At 33.1% G+C, this 17,364-nt stretch overlaps 1 protein-coding gene across 16 annotated transcripts in view; it reads left to right on the plus strand.

Annotated features, from left to right (window-relative positions):
- Fip1l1 (factor interacting with PAPOLA and CPSF1) overlaps nucleotides 1-17,364 on the plus strand; it is a 73,283-nt gene that overhangs the window by 448 nt on the left and 55,471 nt on the right. For 4 of the 16 annotated variants that reach the window (XM_015482110.2, XM_015482105.2, XM_015482106.2 and 1 more), the window contains exons 2-9: nucleotides 1,021-1,065; nucleotides 1,158-1,197; nucleotides 4,436-4,493; nucleotides 5,807-5,910; nucleotides 11,423-11,487; nucleotides 11,975-12,082; nucleotides 12,620-12,750; nucleotides 13,030-13,098. In XM_015482110.2, coding sequence (XP_015337596.1) covers nucleotides 1,021-1,065; nucleotides 1,158-1,197; nucleotides 4,436-4,493; nucleotides 5,807-5,910; nucleotides 11,423-11,487; nucleotides 11,975-12,082; nucleotides 12,620-12,750; nucleotides 13,030-13,098 — 620 coding nt within the window. The remainder of the gene's footprint in view (nucleotides 1-1,020; nucleotides 1,066-1,157; nucleotides 1,198-4,435; nucleotides 4,494-5,806; nucleotides 5,911-11,422; nucleotides 11,488-11,974; nucleotides 12,083-12,619; nucleotides 12,751-13,029; nucleotides 13,099-17,364) is intronic. The other 12 variants (XM_048784483.1, XM_015482107.2, XM_048784484.1 and 9 more) reach the window with 3 other exon arrangements.

Genomic DNA, 17,364 nt, shown 5'->3' on the forward strand with positions numbered 1-17,364 from the left:
GGCCTCCCCTGGGAGGCCCTGTCGGGCCTGCCGACGGGCCCGAGCGCCGGCGTGCGCGCCCCCAGCCCCGCGGCCTCCTCCGCGCAGCCCCGGTCCTTGACCCCCTGTGCACCACCGCGGCAGTGGAGGACGTGGGACCCGGGCCCAGCTCGACTGTGAGTCCCGCTCGTCCGCCTCTTCCCCGGGCCTCCAGGCCGCCTCGCCTCCTCTCCCTTTATTCTTGATTTTCCTATCGATTTTGGAGTGTCTTTGGTGCATCTCTTGGTGCCTTCTTGTCCCTTGCTTTCAGAAACAGTCATTCTGTAATGATAGCTAAATAAAGTTAATGCTGTGAAACTAATGTCTTGTTTCTTGATGGTCAGTTTGTATGGAATGCACCTGCAAGGGTACCTCCTTGTCTGAAAGTCGTACTTTAAAATTATCATTTAAAAGACAGGAAAAAAAAGAGATGGAATGAATACATTATGGCCCACAAAGAAAATCTCTGTCTCCTGTGTTAAGGTGAAGTTTTTCTTTTTTAAGAGATTACTCTTTAATCCACATCATAGAAGTTCATGACCCTTGGGTTTATAATTTCCGGTGTCATCTCATGTATTTTCTTTCTCCTCAAAATAATGCATCTTGTACATTTTGAAGTGGACTTATTTAACATCTGGTTTTAAAAGTCATAATCCTTGTCTGGTAGTGACTCCAGATTTGAAACCAAACATTTATTCCTTGACTAAAAGGTAAATTCTCTATTGTTTTAGAAGAGTACATTAAATCTGCATGTTGGGCACCATGCAGCTCCTCAATGATGTAACTTTGATAAACTTGTAAAAAAGTACATTATCTTTGGCGGAGAGATTTAGCTTTAATACTTTGAAATGTGAAAGTGTGGAATTTCTTTTATGAAGATCTGGAAATCTTCAGTACCTCTTAAGCTTATTTTTATAGCAGTAAAGTCTGATTTTTTTTTTCCATAAAAGACGTATCTTGTTTAGTGATTATAAGGTGATCTAACTTTGGATATGCTTATAGGCCCATGGGACGTGCATGTGCACAGTGATTTGGCAAAGGACCTAGGTTAGTGCTTGTGATGATCACTTCAGATTTTCATAATACTGCTTTCTTTAAGCTTGGTTTATTTATTTATTTTATTTTATTTTATTTGGTAGACGAAAATGAAGTTGAAAGGCCAGAAGAAGAAAATGCCAGGTTAGTGAAATTTCCTGCTGATGCTTGTACAGATTGTGTGCTAAAGTAGTTCTATCAACAAATTGTCAAGGTTGTTATGATTATTGGCTTGACTATAACATTCTGACTAAAGGTTGGAGGATATTCAAGACATAGTCTTACACTAATTCCATCTTATTTGCTAGGATAGTTTTTAAAGTTGGGATTTGAATACGTTTTAAATAACTTTTAAGTGAGCTTAATAGTGGTGTACACAGCATAATCACTGCACTACTGAGGAAAATACTTTAACATTTAAAGAAACTATGAAAATTATTGCTTTTATAATATTTTTAAAAATTTCAATGTTTTATTTAACTTCAAAATAGAATTGACTAATTATTGGTAAGGTTGATTTTCTTTGTTAAATTATCAGGAAGGTATAAATAACATTTGTAGAATATATATGGGGAACAGAAATTTACTCCAAATTTCAAAGCACCTCATATAAGTACATGGTTATGCTGACTGTACTCTGACAGTACCTTAGTACTCTAAATCATGGAGGGAATAGTTTTAAAAAGAGCACTTAAGGAATATTTGGATTTTAAAAATACGAGGAAATAACTACCCAGTAGGATGGTTATAAAACAAAAAGATAAAACAAGTGTTGGTGAGGATGTAAAAAAATAGGAATCCTCATTGTTCCTTATTAAAATACCTCTGATGAGATTATAAAATGGTCCAGTTACTTTGACAGTCTAATGGTTTCCTCAGTGAAACAAAGAGTTACCAAATGATCCAGCATTTCCACTCAGAAGGTAAAATATACATCCACACAAAAACATGCATGTGAGTGTTCATAATATCAGCCTTATTCATTGTAGTCAAAAATTGGAAACAATCTAAGGATCCATAAACTGATGAAATGATAGGTTAAATGTGTGTGACAGTGAAAAGAAATGAACTATTGATATATGTTACAACACAGAAGAAATTTCACTTCTGTGAAACATTATAGCAAGTGGAAAAAAAAAAAAAACAGTCACAAAGGACAACATGTTACCTGATTCCATTTATATGAACTGTTCAGAATTAGCAAATCCATAGAGACAGGAAGATTAATAGTTGTAGGCTTGGGGAAAATGGAAAGCAACTGCTGATACACAGAATATTTCTTTTGGAGGTCCATGCACATGTTCTAGAGTCAAATAGTTATGATTGCACTGTGAATACGTTAAAACTCATATAATTATACCCTTTAAGTGGATAAATGTAAATTATATCTCAGTAAAGCTGTATAACAAAAAAAAAAAAAAAAAGGATAAGGAAGAAGTGGAAGTGGAAATAGTTTAGGAAGAGCTGAAATTACAGTTTTTCCTCACCCAAATATACCCCTATATTTCATTCAATTTGTTATGTGAAATTTAATCATTTAGTTTTGAAATTTATGTATTCAGCTCAATTTCAAATCCTATTCCCAACCACAAAATTGGGATTAATATATAGTTATGAAAGTGATTAAATATTTCTTTAATTAAGGAAGCAATTAGTTGATTACTGGGTATAGAGCTGTAATCAAATATAGTCTTCATACCATTGTTTTTTGTTTTTAGCTGTAATTCTCAAAATTTCTTTTTGAACTTTAACTCTCTAGTATACAGCTTGATAAAATTTATTGAAATAATCCTACTTGCTCTTAGTGTCACTATTATAATTTATTCATATTCTTTATTAAAACTTCATTTGGAGAGCTAATGCATTTAATTCATCCTGTTGGGGATGGGACCTGACCATTTTAATGGTGGTGGTTAATTAAAACTTCTGAGAGAAGTCCCTCGAAGAAAGGAGTTCTGCCAAAACTAGTATCTAGCTTGGTACATCACTGCATTGTTCTTCCTAGGTCCCTGCTATTGCAGTTTGCCCCCACTTCTTTGTGACTGGTTCATTGCTGAAGCCTCTGCCCTTAAACTATTACATTACACTGTCTCTGGTTCTGTTATGTTTTATCTGTCCAAGTTTTGACTGAATATAGTATCCTGTTTTGTGACACAAAAAGCAAATGAGTGTTCTCTCTCCTGTGCATGCATGCACACACTTATATACACCAGAAAAAAACAAGTAACACTTATGTCTATTTAGAAATTTATTTAAGCAGGAAGTGGATATACTAATGAATTATAATGGAAATGTCTTAGAAATGCTACTAATTTTTTCTGGGATTTAGACCAAATCATTTCACTGCTTTGTGCTTTAGTTTTCCTATCTATGAAGTGAAGTGGTGGCTTGTTTCCACTGTTGAAATCATAATTATTCAATTACAGAGTATTGAAAGTGTTATTTGTTGGTTAATGGTCATCTTGAGTCTCTTGACAGTGTGTTTTATTGTTACATTCTATATAGTTTTTGTTGTGAAAGGACAAATTCAAGTATTAACTGTCCATATAAAAGACTAGGCCTAGGGGCTGGGGCTGGGGCTGGGGCTCAGGGGTAGAGTGCTGGCCTAGCATGTGCGAGGCACTGGGTTTGATCTTCAGCACTACATAAAAATAAATAGAATAAAGGCATTGTGTCCAACTACAAAAAAATAAAAAGACTAGGCATGGGGCTGTTAATAATATCACATTGGAGGACTGTCTTGCATGAAGATTAATTTTTTTTAATATTAGAATTTTGGTTTTTATATAACAAAGGACATATCCAATAAGACTGATGAAACAGGAAACCAGGCAGATATGTTATATTAACTGGATACTAAGAGGTATCACAAATCTGAATTTCATGGGCACGAAGGAAAAGGAGAAATTATTACACAGCTCTTGGCAGTTATGATATTACCTTGCACATGAAATGTACCATAAAGATTTATGATAAGGAAAGTTGATTAAGTGTGCTGCATATTTTCAAAATCTAAAAATTATATCCCATCATCAAATTGTAATTTATTAACAAATTATCGAGGCATTTCCGTTTCCTACTTCTGTTTTTCTTATTGGTGGTTGTGATGAGGGATTACACCCAGGGCTTTATGATTGCTAGACAAAACTTTAAGCTACACACCTAGCTCTTTAATTGCTGAGTACTGTTTTATGTAAGATATTAAGAATAACCCAGAATAAGACAGATTTTATGATCCTTATTCTTATCATCCATTGGAGACATTAATTTAGAAAACCTTATCAGGCATTGTGTAAAAATATTAATATAATCTATCTGTATGTTAGTATAATCTCTCTGTACTTGAAAAACAGTATCTGACATGTACTTATTTTATCTGTAGCGCTAATCCTCCATCAGGAATAGAAGATGAAACTGCTGAAAATGGCGTACCAAAACCGGTAACATAATTATAAGGCTTTGAGATCCATTTACTTTCCTGTTTACAATTTTTATCAGTAACTTCACAATTGACTTAAAAATAAAGCCAGCATTTAACATAATGTGCAGTATCTTGTGTGATTTGGCCTCTCCTTGCATCTGTTACTTCATCTGGTACCATCAAAAGTATATGTAGGAGTTAATGAGGAGAATAAATAGTAGGAAGAGACTTCAGAGGAAATAATAACATGCAAAAGGCTTGATGGTTATTGCTTTCAAAGAAATGAATAATAGACTACCTGAATAGATCATAATTTGATTTTTTTTTTCTCTCAATTACTTTACTTTTTGGCAGTGCTGGGGATTGAACTCAGGGCCGCACACATGCTAGCCATGCACTTTACCACTGAGCCACATAGTTTGATTTTCAAAGCAAACATTGAGTCTCACAAACTAAGTTTATTGTGAGTTTTTAGCAGTGCCTTTTTTTTTTTCTTCTCCATAGATGTGATGGTCCCTGACTTCATGCCTATCAAATTGGTATTTTGGAAGGTCTTATGAATATTTGTACATTATATTAATATTTTGCTTGGGTGATATGCTTATTTACTGTTATGTAACTGTGGACTTAATAGTCTTTTAGAGCCATAGTAAAACCTTTATAAGTGGACCCACTTTAACTCAGCGGAATAGGATGTTCCCTCAAGCATCTTTAGGCAAGAGCCATTTTAGGTATAAATGAATGCCAAGAGTAATCCAGCTGCTCCTGTACTATTTGGTACTTTTTAAGCTTGACACTGAATCTTAAAATTATTTTCCTTTTATTCATATTTTTGTTAAGAATACTTTTTAAGGGGCTGGGGTTGTGGCTCAGCTAGAGTGCTCGCCTAGCACATGTGAGGCCATGGGTTCGATCCTCAGCATCACATAAAAATAAATGAACAAAATAAAGGTATTGTGTCCAACTACAACTAAAAATTATTTTTTTTTTGAAAATACATTTAAAAATAATTTTGTGGATCTCTTATTTTGCCTTAGATTCTTTTTATAAGAAGGGCAGTCATAAATAGTAAAACAAAAATGAGTTGTTATTTGCCAAGAGAAGGTGATGCTGAAAAAAAAGACTTTTATTGTACAGAACACCAAAGTTATAACTGAGTTGAAATACAGATATCAGCTTTATAAGCTTGTGACTTTTTTCTCTAAAACTATATCTCAAACAGGATGGTTTTATTTGTAGTTATTAAAACAGACCAAGTAAAAATAGTAAAATAAAAAAAAATTTTGTTGTAGACTATTGAATGTACTTTTAAAATGTTTATGTTGGTTATAGAAAGTGACTGAGACAGAAGATGATAGTGATAGTGACAGTGATGATGACGAGGATGATGTTCATGTCACTATAGGAGATATTAAAACAGGAGCGCCACAGTATGGGTAAGTTATTTTTAATTAGGTAATATTTATGTGAAAGCTGTATAGCAAAGATATATGTGATTATATCAAGTTGTCAATGGTTGATTTCACTGTTTTACATTTTCTATTTTAATGTAATATGAAGGAACTCTTGTTACAATTTTACTGTGAAGATATTTCTTTCCTAAAGATTAAGTTAATTAGTTACATGGAAGCAGTAGTTTTGATTCATGGCATTTAAAGTATTTTTATAAAAGAATTTGAATGCTGTGAATTTGTTGGCTATAATTGGAAAATTTTGAATTGTAGTTTGGCATTAATTCTTTCATATTATTACTTATCCAAATCTTAATTTAGGTTTAATTTTTTTTGTCTAGTAAAAACTGTATCGAATGATTTTATTCTTTTATTGCTGAGTAATATTCCATTGTGTATATATGCCACATTTTTTTATTCATTCATCTATTGAAGGGCATCTAGGTTAGTTCCACAGTTTAGCTATTGTGAATTCTGTTGCTTAAACATTGATGTGGCTGTGTCCCTGTATGCTGTTTTTAAGTCCTTTGGGTATAGACCAAGGAGAGGGATAGGTGGGTCAAATAGTGGTTCCATTTCCAATTTTCCAAGAAATCTCCATACTGCTTTCCATATTAGCTGCACTAATTTTTGCAGTCCCACCAGCAGTGTATGAGAAATCATGGCATTTGCAGGTAAATGGATGGAGTTGGAGAAGATAATGCTAAGTGAAGTTAGCCAATCCCAAAAAACCAAATGTTGAATGTTTTCTTTGATGTAAGGAGGCTGATACATAGTGGGATAGGGAGCTGGAGCATGGGAGGAATAGACGAACTCTAGATAGGGCAGAGAGGTTGGAGGGGAAGGGAGGGGGCATGAGGTTATTAATGATGGTGGAACATGATGATCATTATTACCCAAAGTACAGGTATGAAGACACGAGTTGGTGTGAATATATTGTGTATACAACCAGAGATATGAAAAATTGTGCTCTAAATGTGTAGTAAGAATTATAATGCATTCTGCTGTCGTATATAAATAAAAAAATCAAATGTATTTCTTTTTGTTTTTTGTAATTATTTTTCAAATTAATTATCCATTATATTTCACAAACTGGACCAAGTAAATGACTGTTCCTGACTCGTTGAGCACATAAGGAATATGAAAGGATTGAAAGAGAATGCTCTAAAGTATAGATTGAGATTTTTAGTTATGCTGGTAGAATTAAGAGTCAGTATTGTTTGTTTTTCAGATTGTCTACATAATATGATTACTAAAGCTTGTACGTTGGACACATAAAATAACCAAATTAATTTTACTTTAGTTTATTAAGCAGCCTTATCTGGAATCTGTATCTATCTATATACTTTATAATACTTCTTCAGTAGAGCCATTTTTTACAAAATCTTTAATTTCAGGAAACTTGAATGTTGAAATTCAGTAATTGTCATAGATAGCTTTGCATTATGATAATAGCTACCTATTTGATTTAAAAATCTTAGCAGCTTTTTAGGAAACAGGGTAGAGAAGAGACTCAACTGCTTATATTAATGCTGGAAAGTCATTCCCACTTGAGAAAGTAAATAATTACTGGTGGACTGTAATACAATACTAGTAGGTCTTTGTTCTAGTAGGTTTTTACTATCTGCATTATGATAATCATTGTATATTTTGTAGATTTTGTTGTATTGTCTTATTTGTAAGTTAAATCTGAGTAGCAGTTTTTGTTTTGTATTTGTAAGATAAATCTGAGTGGCAGTTTTTTTTTAATATTATGAATGTGATCAGTTTTCTTTTTTAGTAGGAATTGCATGCAAATATTAAATGTACATATATTTTCATAGTACTTTATCAGAACTTTATTCCTCATAGTACTTCTTAGTTTCATGAATTAATAGTTATGCTTGTATATGTTCATCACTTTTAGACAATCAACTCATTTAGAGTAGAAATTATGTTCTATGGATTTTCCTTTTCCTCACGTTACCTAATATATAGTAAGTATTCAGTAGATGTTTGTTGAATAAATTGACACTGTCTCTAGATTTTTTCCCCCTGCAACATTTGATGATGAAAATTTTCAAATATTCAAAAACCTGAAGGAAGGAATTGACCTTTGAACATTCACCCATCACCCAGATTGTACAATGTACACTTTTCAATGTTTACATTAAGTCATACATGTTTCTGTCCTTTATCTATTTGTTAGTCCACTTATTTTAATGCATTTCAAAAGTAAGTTACAGACCTTTATGAAGAGTGCAGTTTGCTTAACTTTAGTATCTGGAAATATAATATTATAAGATGAAACTTAAACCAGTTTAGTATTGTCCCTTAAACACAAATTGCCTTTTAAATTTGCTTTTAAGAATTCAGTGCACAAAGTATTATTTTCTTACTGGCTTTCTTTCAGTTTTCAAGGGAAATATCTCTAGATACTGAAATAAAGCAAAGTAGAAAGTAAAAAAAGCATTTTTTAAGGTAACATGTTTTTGTTACAAGTTCATTCTACATATAAATAAAGTTTAAAATAAATCTAAAAACTAGAATACTTTATCTTGTAAGGGAAAATAATTTGTTGGCATTATGTAAAGTAATATAGAGAGTGTGCCAACATTAAACCATCAGTGGTTGATTCCATTGTTTTTACATTTTCTATCTATCATGATACAAAAAAAAAAAAAAAAAAACTCTTGTTGAAGATTCACCATGAAAAATTTTCTTTCCTAAAGATAAAGTTACCTATTTAGGTAAGGAAACAACAATTTTTGATTTCTAAATTTATTAACTGGTGATGGAAATACAAATTTAATAGGTTTTTTTTAAATTTTCTAGAAGTAGGGAGGAAGACAGATAAGTAAGCAGATATTTTCAGTGCAACATAATGCTGAAATAAGCACATAATAGTGATTTGAAAGCTTTGAGAGGAGAGTTGCTGAAAGCCACAGGTCTTGAAGAGATGATCCTAGAGGTAACAATTGAACTTACTTGAGTGATTCTTGGTAAGTTTTAGAAAGAGGGCACTGCTAATAAAATAAACAAAGTAGACTTAGAGGAACTATATGGTTGGAAGCTAAGGTTGAGGAAAGGGATGGTTGAAATGTCCTTTGGAAGGAATTAGGATAGTTTTGCCCTGCCCTTGTGAAGCCTGTAAAGGTTTTTAGGCAGGCAGAAAATGTGAAAAGATAAATCTGAGTATCAGTAGTTGGGATGGATTTGATAAGAACTTGGCTAATGTACTTGTCCAGGTGAGGTGATAAGCCAGCAGCAACAGTATAGAGATGAATAGGAAAGCAAAGTATATTTGAGTGTGATAAAGAGAATTACCATGATTTACTGGTTGGTTGTGGGTAAATTAGAGACCAGTGACTCAGTAACTTAAAGGTTTTTAGAGTTGTTAATTAAGTACATATGGAAGGATCAGGTTGAAACACACTTATATGACATTAACTTTGAAGATTCTTGAGAAAATGCAAGCCCAGTGGATCCAGCAGTTGGTGTAGCCTGAGACTTGTGGAAGTAGGGACATGTATAGATTTGCTTAAGTGCAATTTCCCCTACAGCTAAGCTCCTTTGCACATAATGATTTAAAGACTTGGTGGCTTAATAAAGAAAAGTGATGTTTTAAGAGGTAAAACGTAGGAAACAAAGAAGTTCATTTATAAGTTCATTTATTGAACACTTATGGGTAAACCTCTTATAAATGTTTTTCCTGTAGCAGACCTGTTAGAGGATAGTTTAAAGACAATCCTTGATATTTGTGCATTAGTCTTTGACTAGAAATTTTATACATCATACTGTACATAAATGATTATATTTCTAAGCTACCTTTACTGTGCTGAACTTAGATTGTTGAAATGTAAGCATCATGAAAACTGAAACCACATTTATCTAGCTCCTCATTCTCCCTCTTTAACCTAAAATCAATTGGGCTTATTTTTATGCTCAGTAAACATTTATTAAATGAATTGATCAGTTAAAGAAGATTAAACATTGCTAATTGTTAATGATAATATTGCTTGAGAGTAACGGTTTAATTTGGGCTACTTTATGCTTTTTTGCATTTATATCAATGGAGCTACAATTATTTGTGTATATTATTGCATTTGGACTTTTTTTTAAAAAATAAAAACCAAAAATAAAACTGCTAATGTAACTAAACCCAAGTTCCATAAATTTAGTAAATTGGAGACAAAGATGCAGATAATTATTAGGCAGATCAAAAGATATGAATCATCACAAGTCGACTTGGTTGAGCCTGTGAGGGAAAGAGCACCAAATTAAATAAACGGTGAATACAATGTGAAAAAATGTATCATTTAAGATATTATCTATAACAAGAAGTCTTCCTGATATCTTTGTTCAATATGAATCTCTACAGTCTCCTCTATTCCCTTTTCCTTAACCTCCTCAACTATATGTAAGTCTGTTTTAGTTGGTATATTTGATATTTCTGCTTATATACATTTCATGCTTTATATAGAAAAGGAAAAAATTGTAAACTTACCTTACATAAATTTTATACAAGGTTTATAGGGTCTGAGAGACTGGGCCAAAGTTATACAACTAGTAGTTGATAGAACTTGTATTTGAATATGGGTTAATCTGACTTTTTATATCACATGTGTGACTACATTTCAAAAGGTGCTGTTCAATAATTTTTTGAAATGTATGCATTCATGTAACCTCAACCCAGATCAACATATGGAATGTTAGAAGCATCCCAGAAATTTTCCCCTTTTTCCTTCTCAATCGTTAACCATACCACCACCAGCAGACCCTGTTCTGCTTTTATCCCAGTCTTTTTTTTTTTTTTTAATGGTACCAGGGAATGAATTCAAGTGTGCTTAACCACTGAGCCACATCCCCAGCCCTTTTTATTTTTTGAGACAAGGTCTCACTAGGTTGCCTAACTGCCTTGCTAAGTTGCTGTGGTTGGCTTAAAACGTAAAATCCTCCTGCCTCAGCCTTCTGAGACTCAGGGATTATAGGCATGTGCCAACATGCTGGGGCATACTCATTTTAAAATTCCATATAAATGCACTCATTTTTATGACAAAATATGTGAGCATTTGAAAGAGGTTTTATCAAGGGTACAAAATGTGGAAAGCACTAAATTATTTTATTATTTTATTTTCATTTATCTTATGACCACTGGCTTTAGGAACAAGGTGGAGAAATTTCACTCTATCAGAATTGCTATATGTTAAATAAAACTAGGAGACAAGAGAATTAAACAAAGGCATATAAACTATTCTTTGCTTCCCAGCCAAATTTCTGGTAAAGTTTGCAACAATAGGATATCGACTTAGTGGCAGGGAAACTTTTGAGATGGAAACAAATCAGATATGTACGAAAATTTTTTCTGTATCTTTTCTTAAGCAAGTGACAGATTTTTAAATTATTATAAAGTGTTTTCTAAAATGTTTTGAGTCTGTCAGCTTATGTGGGTACATAACACATTAAATATTGGTGTGTGTACTTTGTTTCTCAGTATAATTTTTATTTTGTTTTTTAGGAGTTATGGTACGGCACCTGTAAATCTTAATATCAAGACAGGGGGAAGAGTTTATGGAACTACAGGTAAAATTTATATTTGCAGTTGTATCAGTAGGAAAGTAAGTCACATTTGCAAACTTTTTCTGTAAAGGACCAAATGGCAAACATTTTAGGCTGTCCTGACTATATAGTTGTCATTTATTTTTTCTTTGATTTATTTTACAACTTTTAGCAAAAGTAAAACTTTTCTTTACTCCCAGGCTATACAAAACAGTGATTTCAAAATGGAAATTTATGTTATGTTACTTCCTATTAGTATAGTAATTCCTTACAAGTAATAAGTCCCAAAGTTTTTCATCCAGTTAATCTTATAGTTACACCATAAAGCTTGAGGTCATCTAATTTTTTTTTTTTTTTTATGGTGAACATTATTCTAATGTTTCTTTGGAACTTTTGCCATTTTTTTTGTGCCAGGAGTATAAAAAGGTGCTAGTGTTTTCTGTTGGTCTATGGTATCTCCCATGTTCTTACTAATGTAGCTCCTTTACCATTTTATATTTCTGTGAAATAGGAACAAAGGTCAAAGGAGTAGATCTTGATGCACCTGGAAGCATTAATGGAGTTCCACTCTTGGAGGTAGATTTGGATTCCTTTGAAGATAAACCATGGCGTAAACCTGGTGAGATTATTATGTGTTATGTTGATTTCAAAAAATGTATTGTTTGATGTTATCAGTAAAGTATTTTTGAGCATCAACTTAGGTTATTGTTTTTTCAAGGTTATTTTTATTGTGTTAAGCAAATGATGAGTAATAAAGACTTGTATTATTAAATTTGCCTGTGGTCTAGCATAACTATAAATGTTGACATGCATGTTTATTATAATGCCAAATAATTTTGGTCAAAATGTTTTGTAGTCTTTTTGTTTTATGGTGGTAATTTTGAGAACTAGTAGAATAGAAGGGGTGGTAAGACTGCTAGAATGTTAAAATTTATGTTTTAGTACTTCATTGTATTTTTTTTAAAAAAATATTTTTAGTTGTAGATGGGCACAATACCTTTATTTATTTTATGTGATGCTGAGGATCAAACCCCTTGCTTCACACATGCAAAGCATATGCTTTACCACTGAGCTAGAATCCCAGCCCAGGTCATTGTATTTTTGCTGCTGTATAGCATTTAAATATTTGCACACTAAAAATATTTTTTGTCTTTAGGTGCTGATCTTTCTGATTACTTTAATTATGGGTTCAATGAAGATACTTGGAAAGCTTACTGTGAAAAACAAAAGAGGATACGAATGGGACTTGAAGTTATACCAGTTACTTCTACTACAAATAAAATTACGGTAATTAGTAAATATTCCAGAATATGCCTACCTTTTTTACTGTCCCACTTTTACTCCCCAAATAAGTCACATTTTCCCTATGAAGGTGGTTAAATGCTACATGATAGTTTAAAATTTTCATTCTCTTCCCTGTTTCTCTTCCTTTTCAGAGTTTCTTATTAATGATTATTTTTGTTCTTAGTTTCAAGTCACAAACTAGCTACAGCTAGTTTGTCTTTATATGGCCTATCAATTAAAATTTGTGTGGTATCTTAATGGGGAATATGTTATCTAACTTAGGCCGAAGACTGTACTATGGAAGTTACACCAGGTGCAGAGATCCAAGATGGCAGATTCAGTCTTTTTAAGGTGAATTTTAGTAAATTATCCTTGGTTGCTCTCATTTTTTGTTCTTGAGTCTGCTCCATACCACTATTGAAGGGTCAAATTTAAAGTAGAAATAGCTGTCTTTTTTCCTAAACCTTCAGCTTCCTGGTGACTTACAAATTTGCTGATTGTTGTTTTATCTCCACTTTTGCAAGCGTGTGAATTTATAGCCTGTCATTACTAACAAATGCCAAGTTAAACTATTCTTCACTGTATTTTGTGGTTTTATTTTGAGTACAGCACATGTTTATTTATAGGAGGTGAAAGTTCATGGTAACAGGGTAAGCTGTCATTTTGTTTTGTAGCTCATGCTCTAAGTTTTATAAGCAGAATTAGGCTTATTTTTCCTAATTTTCTTTAAAAAAAAAAAAAAAAGGTAAGAATAGTGCTATGGTTTTTTTCTATCTGTTTGACACTGAAATTGTTGGTGTGATGTCTCTTGTAGATCAAGGTGTTTTCAAGAGTTTTACACATTATCTGAGAGTCTCTAAGATCTCAACAAAAGGGATAAAGCCATTGATTTTTAAAATTAATACTTAAAAGGAGTCGGTTTATGTGAGAAACTTGAAGGATGATATTACCACTTTAGATATCAAGTCTGTCTTCTGGCTTCTCCATGCCATGGTAGGCTCATACCCAGTTCAAAAGTGAATATTATATTTTCATACTTGAAATTCGGTTGGGTAGTCTTTTCTTCCTTTCCCTTAATATTTGATTCTTAACATTGGGTGTCAGTGTGATAAAGATTTGGAGTGGCTTTTAGACTGGCAAAAATACTTAGGAAACTTATGATCTGCCTATGGAACTCTGCCCCTTTTGAGACTGCAGCGCTGTCTACCAAAATACTGCCTTATGCAATGCGTGTGCTATATCTGCAGATGTAGTTGCTCTGTTGGGCACAGTTCTGTATAGAGAATCAAATTTTAAATTTACATCCTACTATGGGTAAGTATTTGGTTCTTGTTCTGTTGCAAATATTTTGAAAGTACTTGATAAGATCTACCATATTTTAAAGGGTCATCAGGTTCTTTTTGGTAATGTTGTCTACTTAGGCATTGAATATTTTGTTATACTTGATTATGAGGATGAGATAGAAAAGTTGTCTTAATTACCTCGATTGTTTGCAGTGGTGCTTTTTTTCTTCTAATAGAAATGACACTTGTTATAAACTCAGCTTCCGGGTACTTTTTCATTTCTTTTATGGTAGACTTTTAAAAACAGAAAAAAATTCATAGGGGCTGGCTCTTATGGCTCTTACAGATGGAAGCCTGCTGTTATATATTTTATTCCCAAGAAACTTGGTATTATGTTTGCATCCCATTGTTTTTGTAGTAATGCAGTGTCCCCTCCCCCCACGAATACTAATGATTATGCTTATGCTTGTGTTAGTTATTTATTTTTTTTCCTGAATAGTTTGTTTTCTTCAAGTTGGTTTTTGATGTTATTATTGACTTCTGACTTGGACTTTTCTCAAATGTTTATTGATTGTTGGCCATTCGCTTGTTTAAGAGTGGGCTGCTAAAAGTCAACTGGAAGTTCCTGTAGGATTAAGTTTTTTTCATGTTAGTATCTTTAGATTGTTTGCTCTCCCCCCCCGCCCCTTTATTTTGGTGATAATATGACTTTTCAGAGAAGGCATTCCAGTATTGTGCCTAGAGGATATGTGCCTGGCTGATTCAGATCTTCTGGGAGCTGGAGTTGTCAGTTTCTGAGCCTTTTGGGTCCTGCCATGTCTGATCAGGATGTCTTTGCTTTCTCTTAGCAACTCAGCATTCAGCTTTCTGTTCTGCTCAGTTACTATTTTCCTCATCTTTTTTCAAAGTCTTAAATGTCATTGCTGTCCCAAATTTTTTGTTCTTGTGGATTGAATCAAATTGTGATTATTTATGGCTTTGCCCTTTTCCTTTATTCACCCTAACATTATTTGGTAAATGTTTTCCTAGGTTATAGGAAAGAATATTAAAATTTTTTTTAGTTCTAATTAGTTATACATAATGGTAGAATGCATTTTGATACATCATACATGGAGTATAACTTCTCATTCATTTTATTGTACATGATAAAATTTTTTGATAGTTATAATTTTTTGCATAATCTACTATTTGAGTATATCACTGTTTTCTAGGTTTCTTTTTTAAAATATTGTTCATATTAAACTTTTATAAAAATGCTGTAACGGACTAAAGAAACATTCAAAAAATAATTCCCAAACTTTGGTTCTTGGGTAGCATCATTTGGGTGAATATTTAACTTTTCTGGTGTATAGATTTTAAATGAACTACCTCCCCAGCCCTTTGTTTATTTTGAGCCAAGATCTGAGTAAGTTGCTCCGGGTGGTCTTGAACTTGTGATTTTCTGCCTCATACTCTGAAGTCACCCAGCCAAAATTACATTGGTTATAAACTCCATATCTTTTGAAGGAATTTGAGGAAGTGATATTTAAACTAAGCCCCAGAGTCAAACATTTATTAGAGTTCTTATTGAACACCAGATACTGATCTCTAGTTACTTTAGATACAGATTTGTTATACATAGTCCATGTCTTCAGAGATCCTGTAAACTGGCAATAGACAGTAATCATAAATAAAACAAGATACTTTCAGATAATGATACTAGTAAGAAATTATGGGAAAAAAAATGATTGGGAGTGGTTAGGGAAGGCCACTCTTAACGAGCTAATTGAATAAGACAGGAATCCTCCTATATCTGAAGGAACACATTGCAAGACCTTTTGGGTATTATAAAAGTTTCCATACATACCCAGGATAATGTATAATGTGTGAATTAGGAAGAGCTAAACAATAATAAAATAGAATGATTATAGCAATATATTGTAATAAAAATTATGTGAATGGCCTCTCTCAAAATATCTTACTATATTGTAGATCTTAGTAACTTCAGAATACTTGTTTTTTCTTTGCTTACTGAATCTAGAACATTTACCTTTTCATTTAATGGAAGCACTTTACAGCTTCTCTTTGCATATCCAAATTGCCAGTATCACTACTCTTGTTTTGGGGGACTATTATTGAGTAAAATAAGGGTTAGGAACACAAGAACTATGATACCACCAAAGTCTTTCCAGTGTTCCAGACAGCTAAATGTTTAATGTACAGGTAGCACAGACAGGATGTACTAGACAAAGGGATTATTCATATCCTATGTGGGATGAAGTTAGAATGTTCAGAATTTTATTATGCTACTGTCATTGCACTGTTTAACTTACAAATTGTTTATTTTGGAATTTTTCATTTAATATTTTTGGTCTGCTTTTGACAAGTGGTAAATGAAAATACAGAAAGTGAAACCAAAGATCCGAGATAGGGAGGCTACTATTCTTGATTAGAAGGAGAAATCCATGAGTTCTATAGAGAGAGCATTCCAAACAGAAGGGACATGTATAAAAACCCTGGGAGGCTGGGGTTGTAGCTCAGTGGTAGAGCACTTGCCTAGCATGTGTAAGGCACTGGGTTCCATCCTCAGCACCACATAAAAAAATAAATAAAAGTATTGTATTCAGCTACAATTAGAAACATTAAAAAAAAAAAAAAAAAGCCTGACAAATTAGTAGCTTATATGTTAAAAAGGACAAGAAAAAAAGACCATATGATTGGACATAGTAAAGATCAGTTGGGGAAGAATAGAGGAAAACAATGTCAGAGTAGTAAACAGGGCCCATGCCAAGTAGTCCTTGTAGGCTGCCAAGACATTGATTTTTTCCCCCCTAGTTGCAATAGGAAACTTGGACAGTTCTGAGCAGTGAAGAGACATTAGTTGATTTAAACTTATATTTTAATAGATTGCTTTGGCTGTGTATGGAGGATGGATTTTAGAGAGGTAAAAGTGGTGAGACAAGTTCATGTAGCAGAATGGCTGAGATTATATTGGTGGGTTTGACTTTGGGGGCAAATAGACATGTTGGGCACTGTTTAGTATAATAAGTGATCTAACTGTAAAAAAGTAAGATTTTTTTTTTCACATAATGACCTTTGGAATCAAATCAGTGGTTCAAATATATTAGAGTCAAATATCTAAGATTCTCTTTGTCTTTTCCTTTGGGAAAGGTCAGTGATGCTGAATTTAGATGGAAAGAGGACCATAGAATTTAGGGCCTAAGATATACTGTGATGTTATTTAAGTGGAGGGGGCTTTATAATAAATGGTGGGATTTTTGTATATGTTGTAAAGGTTAAGTTGACATATTGTACACTGACATATAGTTAATACTTAGGTGTTTGTTTTCCTTGA

This window comes from Marmota marmota, unplaced genomic scaffold (assembly GCF_001458135.2).
Source record: "Marmota marmota marmota unplaced genomic scaffold, marMar, whole genome shotgun sequence".
In the NCBI taxonomy this organism is placed as follows: domain Eukaryota; kingdom Metazoa; phylum Chordata; class Mammalia; order Rodentia; family Sciuridae; genus Marmota; species Marmota marmota.